At 37.4% G+C, this 7,554-nt stretch overlaps 1 protein-coding gene across 1 annotated transcript in view; it reads right to left on the reverse strand.

Annotated features, from left to right (window-relative positions):
- The window catches only part of LOC107594936 (A disintegrin and metalloproteinase with thrombospondin motifs 2-like), a 59,632-nt gene extending 55,323 nt beyond the window's left edge, over positions 1–4,309 (reverse strand). Inside the window, exons 1-2 of the mRNA XM_016285168.1 lie at positions 4,103–4,309; positions 1,734–2,125 (exon numbers count right to left, since the gene is read on the reverse strand). Of these exons, the coding sequence (XP_016140654.1) occupies positions 1,734–2,125; positions 4,103–4,187 (477 nt within the window). The 5' untranslated portion in view covers positions 4,188–4,309. The remainder of the gene's footprint in view (positions 1–1,733; positions 2,126–4,102) is intronic.
- Positions 4,310–7,554: the final 3,245 nt, after the last annotated feature.

Below are 7,554 nucleotides of genomic sequence, written 5' to 3' on the forward strand. Positions count from 1 at the left end.
TATATATATAGCACATAATGTAATGTATATATGTATAGCTCATATTTTTATTATATTACCTGAAAATAAATTACTTTAGGATTTTAAGTATACACTCAATAGAATGTAGTGCATTTTTTTCCACAAGGGCTATGATGTGTCTACGAAACCAACAGAGCAGACAGTACAGCCCGAACTGGAACTGTACTTGATGTCTACATTTATTTGACCTCTTAGTTTAACCTGTTTATGAATATTTTTATTATATTACCTGAAAATAAATTACTTTAGGATTTTAAGTATACACTCAATAGAATGTAGTGCATTTTTTTCCACAAGGGCTATGATGTGTCTACGAAACCAACAGAGCAGACAGTACAGCCCGAACTGGAACTGTACTTGATGTCTACATTTATTTGACCTCTTAGTTTAACCTGTTTATGAAGTTTCCTTGCTCTATTTATTTTCTTACTCTTTTTCTTGTTGTATAAAGATGTCAGCCACAGGGTGCGTATGGATCTCATGATCTCTGACAGACTTTCTGAGCTTCTCATCTGGGCCCGTTTACAATTATAGTTTTATTTGAGTAAAGAAAAAAAAATCCAGTAATTAACAAGAGACCTCTGCTCCAATCCTCACATATGTCGCTGTCATAAACACATACACACAATAAGTCACAAAGCACACTCTACCGCTCAGCTATTTATTTGCCTTTCAGCTTGTATTAGGAATATCCCTAGATACTCACAAAATCTATGACTACTGCATGAACTAAGAGAACATTTCAATATTTGAAATGAAGAAACAGATAGTTTTAGGTAGCTCCATGGCTTACTGTAAATACTGTAAAAGGCAAAATACACCATTTAGGCTACACCTTAAAGGACCTTAGCAGGATCCTCATTACAGGGCCATGTCCCTTATAGGAATAGTTCACCAAAAAATGAAAATTTGCTGAAAATGTACTCCCCTCAGGACATACAAGATGTACATGAGTTTGTTTTTTCATTGGAACAGATTTGGAGAAATTTTGTATTATTGTACATCACTTGCTCACCAATGGATCATCTGCAGTGAATTAATGCCAGTCCAAACAGCTGATAAAAACATTACAATATTTATTTAGGTCTGATCTGATCTGATTTGATCTGTGCATATTTCTCTCCTGATTCAGACAAGACAACTTTTGTACTGGAGGAAGCAATATTATGAATAGGTGACCTTAAAGTTGGTTTGGAGTTAAAAAAATTTGATGGATTTGTTTGTTACAAATATGCAGCTTTTCACTTCTCAAAACATTAATTGATGGACTGTGGATTACTTGTGGATTATTGTGATGTTTTATCAGCAGTTTGGACTCTCATTCTCATGGCACCCATTCACTGCAGAGGATCCACTGGTTCTGATGAACTGATCTACACGCTGAATTTAATAAGGGTGAGTAAATATTCAGCAAATTTTAATTCTTGGGTGAACTGCTCCTTTAACGTTGAATCTAGTATGTATTCCTATACACAAAGTAAACAATTTAAGAGTACCTTAAAATACCTATGCACAAGAAATCTATATGTACGTGATAACCCAGATAAAACACCCAGTTTGCTTGCTAATTGAATATAGGAAGGATTAAACTCTTCTTTTTCATTAAAGTTTGATCTCAATTATATCATATTGATTATATTAGTGAAGGGTTTGTGTGAATTAAGCGGACATACTGGACACCACACAACATGAAGGCCAAAGTGGCCACTTACCAGGCCGTCGCAGTTACTAATAGCTACGGAGGCTCCCTGTATGTCCGTAATGTCTCCAACATACATGCAGTCGCTTTTCAAAGGCTCGGAGTGCGTGCCGTCGGATTCCTGCCACTCCATCTTGGCTCCGGGAGCCACCAGGCGTGTGTTGCGATGCAAACGCAGGTGAAACTCCCGGCCGAAGACGGTGACATTGTAGTAGAGTCGATCTGGCATGCCTCCTCCAGACTCATGGTGGGCGTGGTCGGCCAATGCCGCCTCTCTTCTCCAGCGCCTACGGAACTGCCCATCTGCTGGACCAACCGATACCGCATGGGAGAGGAAGCGGCCTTCTGCATCAGTAAGAACGGGCTTCACCAGTCCATAGTCCCCCAGAACACGCTGCAGGGAATCTGCATTGAGTTACACACAAAGATAGTCAGTCAGACAGCACACATTGGTTGTAGTGCATCAGTATCTATAATGAATGTTCATGAAATGGTTTGCAGAAACAATGTTTCTTCTGATTAAATTTAAATTTAGATGTGTTTATGTTGACACTTAAAATGCACATTCCTTTCCATGCAGCAAGTAAATGCACATGAGAAGCAATGGGTCAGACGGGTTTGGGTGAAGAAACACATTAACACTTGTTTGACATCATCATTTTCAGATTTAACGACGCCTGTTTGTGCACAGAACGTGTCAGACTGTATGAAAAGTGTGTTGCCCTGTGTCTGTAATAGTACATCTGCCTGCCACCCATCACAAAATACCAAGATAAATAAAATGTATCATTCATAATATGCCTTATTGTTTTCAATGACAGCAAGATGCATGATAGACGTATTTACAATATTGAAATATATCAAGAAGAATCAGAACAGCAGACTCGCGTAGGGGAAAAACAAAAGTAATTGACTTAAATGATCTCAGGAGAAGATCACTCATCCTAAATGAGTGTCACAAAACCTAGTGAGCAGCCTATCAAGGCAACATTTTAGGCATCACAGGCACATTCAGAGTCAGATTGCACTCATCCAAACACGCCTGTGATGCCCAAAAATGTTCCATGCATTCCTATAAATGTTGCATGCACCCTTAACGCCCAAAATATTCCACTCACCTATGTTTCACCAAACATTCTGCACACACCTATGATACCCAATAATACTCAATCATATTTTATGCACCTGATGCACAAAAAATCTCCACTCATCTATGATTCCCAAAAATGCTGCACACACCTATGATGCCTAAAAATTAAGCTCAAAAATCTACTTTTCCTTATGATGCTCATGTTGCACACACCCATGACACCAAATAATACTTCATGGAACTGATGCATAAAAATGCTGCACACACCTATGATGCCCAAATATGCCACATGCACCTGATGCACAAAAATTCTGCACACCTATGATGCCCAGAAATTATGCTTGAAAATGCTTCACTTACTTAAAATGATCAAAAAGTTTGCATACACCTATGATAGCCAATAATACTATGTGCAACTGATGCACAAAAATGCTGCATACACCTATGATGCTCAAAAATCTTCCACTCGCCAACGATGCCCACACTTAAGATGCCTAATAATTATTCTCAAAATGCTTCAATTATCTATGGCCATCAAAAATGTTGCAAAAACCTATGATGCCTAACAATGCTGTCTAGGTAGACAAATCGCTTTGTTTTAAGACACAGCCGATATGTCAGTTCAAAGTGATGCTGAGCTTTGCATGTGCATCTCTGAAGAGAGCACTTACTCCTGCATATTACAAGCTCTAATTTACAAATAACCATTACAAGTCACCAACAAACCTAAAGTTGTCGCACAAACAAGTAACCTTGAAATCTTTCTCTTCCAAAATCAAAAGTTCAGTTTCAGAGCTTTAGTTTTTTTAGTTTCTTTATGCAAAACGCACGTTTTGTTTAAACGCTCTCAAAGGAGGAGAACAGAACGGGGACATTTCTTTATTTAAAATCAATATCCTGCAATACTTCCGCTCTCAGACAGATCAATATCGCCAGAGCGTCCGTCAAAGATCGCAAACGCGAAGGGGAAAAAAACACCCAAAACATTTCCATTACACCAGAGCTGCGCTAAGAATTATTATTATTAGAATTAATTTCAGCAGCATGTGAAACAAACACACTTCACAACAAACAGTAATGACACAGCGCACGAGAATGCCACGGCTGTTTATGTTTCCTAAAGCTCCAGAGAATAATCAAAAAGATCAGAAATAGCTCGTGCCACAAGTTTCTCTCACACAGGGATGGGGACAGTGCGCAAACATCCAGGTCTGATGCGCACTGGGGTGGTACCGGGCAGGACATCTTGCGATGGGATGGAAGTGTAAATAGGTAAAGGCAGGCGCACGTACCTATGCTACTGGAAGTATAAAGGCCGTTCGTCTGCAGAAAGATCGGCAGTGTGATTAGGATAGTAAATCCGGCCGCGAAATCCATGGCAGCTCCGAACTGCGCAGGTGAGAGAGACGGACTTTGGGATCCAGCGTGTTAAAGTTCCCTGCGCGACCAGCAACCGCCACGCCAGCAACAGCCGCCCGCAACTTACTGCAAAGTGCACTAGGAGAGAGCGCGTGTCTCTCTCTCTCTCACTCTCTCTTCCTCCCTCTCTCATACATACACACACACACACACACACCCTCTCCCTCCTCACCGACTCTTATAGGTTTGTGTTAACACCTGAATGCGCGCACAGACGCTCCACAGTGCTGAGAGACAGAGGGATGCGGAATCATTTCACACAGCGCGGAAATATAAATATTGATATTTCGCATTCTTCCGCATGTAAATCCAATTTTAAGGACGTCAAACTACACGTGTGAGTGAATGCTGAATTTTTAAAATGCCTGCTGCTTGACGTCTAAAACTTTTACAAATGAAATGCTGCTTGTGTGAGGTTATTCTTCAAGACCTGCTCAAACTTTTTGCAGGGCTTCATCACATTCAGTCACAGCATCATCAGCTGAGCAATAGCGCCCCCTTGAACACACACACAGACTGTCACTTATTCAATATTCACAGGTAGACTCAAGTACCACTTCATCAACACCAAACCAGAAATCAAAGGCCTACTACAATTAGCATTATCATTAATATTAACTATTTTTTTATTTACAGTGGAAGGACAACAGTGTCACCCACACAAATGTATAAAATATTACACACAACATTATAAATATCACATGTTATTATAAGCCTCTATGAAACGGTTGAGATGCCCACTATAAGCCAAATCTCTTTTAATGCAAAGGGTGATGGGTTGTTTGCCTACCAGGTAAAGATATATGAGAAATAAAAAAATAATAAAATTTGTATACAAAAATTAAATTAACTATTAAAAGCTATAGCATTGAATAATTAACTGACATTAAAATAATATGTTCTGTATTCATGATGTGTAAAACATTCCTAAAGAAACGACATTTCAGTATATCAAAATGCTTGAGAGGCCCTTTAAGGGATACAATAATTTAAACAAATGAATAAATACATATATGCAAGCCAACAAACAAATGACACATTCATTCATTCATTTATTGTATTCTTTTAAAATACCTTATTTCAGTATCACTGTAAAAAAAATAGTTATTGGAGTTGTAAACAAAAAAATATTGGGTTACACTTTATTTTAAGGTGTCCTTGTTATCAATGTAATTATACATTTAAGTACTGAGTAAGATTAATTAACTACATGTACTTACCTTGTGGTTAGGATTAGGGTTTGGCTTAGGGTTACTTGCATGTAATTATGCATCATTTATTATTATAGTAAGTACATGTAACGTGTAACAAGGACACCTTAAAATAAAGTGTTACCAGTTGTAGTACAGTTTAGACGAAAATGCTATTTCAGTGCATTTTGGAAATGTCAACATTTCATTTAATGCTTTACTTGCTGTTTCTTCGTAATTATATTTCTGAGTGAAAATTGTTACTACACCAGGCAGTGTAGTTGCATATGAATATATAGACTATTCAGTTTTTAAGCTATACCTGATATAATGAAATGTCAGAGCATGTCACTGAGAATAAGATATCCCTATTATTCTCAGGTATAAAAATGGTTCCTTATATTAATATTATTCTATGAACAGTAGGATGATATTGAACAAATAATTGACAGTTAGCTCATATAGAGCATTTAGTTTGCAGAATTTAATTTAGTGTAACTTCAGTAAGAATTCTAATTTCTACTACATTTATATCAAGAATAGAATTGTTCTAAAAAGGCAGATGAGCAGATAGCCTTTCTGAGATGCGGACAGAGAATGTCCTTGGTAGGGTCAAACACATGGCATCCATTCGTTTGCATGTATTAACATACCTAATGAGCGATGGGACGGATTTTAATTTTGCTCTTGAAAGGTTAGACTCCAGAGCATCAGGTTTAGAGAGTGTCAGAATTAATCTGACATACTCATTAAAAAGCTGCCAGACCCTATGAAAGTATGCTACAGTATTGATAAAAGTACATGGAAACATAAGCTGTTATTGCATATTTGCAGACAAAAATAAATATATACATGTTTACCTTCATCTTCACCAGTACATCCACAAAACAATATTCATGGATGAAATCAGGTTTTTCATTACATTGGTGCAACTACTCTGCACCAGTTTGGTTTGGCATAAGATTATTTGTTCCTATAATATTAACCACTTATCATATTAATGGGCTGATTAAAGGAATAGTTTGCCCAAAAAATGCTGAATTATTCCTTTAAGGAAAAATTGCCTCCACATTGCAACCCTTGTCATTTGAAACAATATAATAACGAGATAGTGTTACATTCATGAAAAGTTTTAACAAGGTTTCAAGGCCAAATGAGAAACAATGGTGTTTTTGACCCTGAGCAAATCCACCAGGTCAAAACGATCTTGTGCACACTGCTAACACAAATAGCTGTGGAATATGCTGTGTACTCCTGAAACAAGGCTATTCCAAATCAATTTATTGTCATTAATATGTTTATTGTCTCATTACAGTCAAGAATGAAAAAAAACAGCAGAGGCAACTGATTCTCGATGGCCATGCTGATGTGAAACCCTGTTCATTCCACAGATATACAGAGGTCAGCACCAGTGTGCAATAGTGTAATTATCAAGCACATAACTGTGGCGGTGAAATTCCCTTAATGCTGCACATTTTTATCAAGCCCAGTTGGGAGGAGTACAAATGAAGCTTTTCTCGTGTGTGTTCACTCTGAGGCAGGAGATGTGTGTATCAGTGTGTATCACGTTTCCCCATAAAGAGATGCCTGATGGTTTGATGGGCAATACGTTTGATCTTTTCCTTCTCGCTTTTCACCATTATCCCTCGCAATCATCTAAACGTCACAAAATATTTTTTTCCCTTACATGAACCCCTCTTTGTGAACATGCTAGTAAAAAGCAGGGATTATTGGTAATCGATGTGTAAGTTATATTGTAAATGGTCTTGCTCTTTCATTGCCTCATTAGTACAAGAGTAAGCGTTCAGAACTATTTGTGAATCTGTGCACATGCTGTACATTGTCAAATCACTAGATTAAATCGTCAATTCAATTAAATAGGAAAATGGAGCTGATGTGTTCAACTTTTCTTTCTTTTTTTCAAGAACTATGACATTAACTTGAATTTATTAGATCAGAGAAATCAGAGAAAAGAGAAAATCTTATAAAAGCACATTTCTCCCATGGAATTGCCACTTTTTATCTCACAATTTTCTCTCGCTGTCCAGAGTTTACATCTCACAGTTTTGTTTTTTTGTTTTGTTTTGTTTTGTTTTTGTGCCACAGATTATAAAATAAAAATGTAATTGAGACTT

This window comes from Sinocyclocheilus grahami, unplaced genomic scaffold (genome assembly GCF_001515645.1).
Source record: "Sinocyclocheilus grahami isolate Dianchi unplaced genomic scaffold, SAMN03320097.WGS_v1.1 scaffold193.1, whole genome shotgun sequence".
NCBI lineage: Eukaryota > Metazoa > Chordata > Actinopteri > Cypriniformes > Cyprinidae > Sinocyclocheilus > Sinocyclocheilus grahami.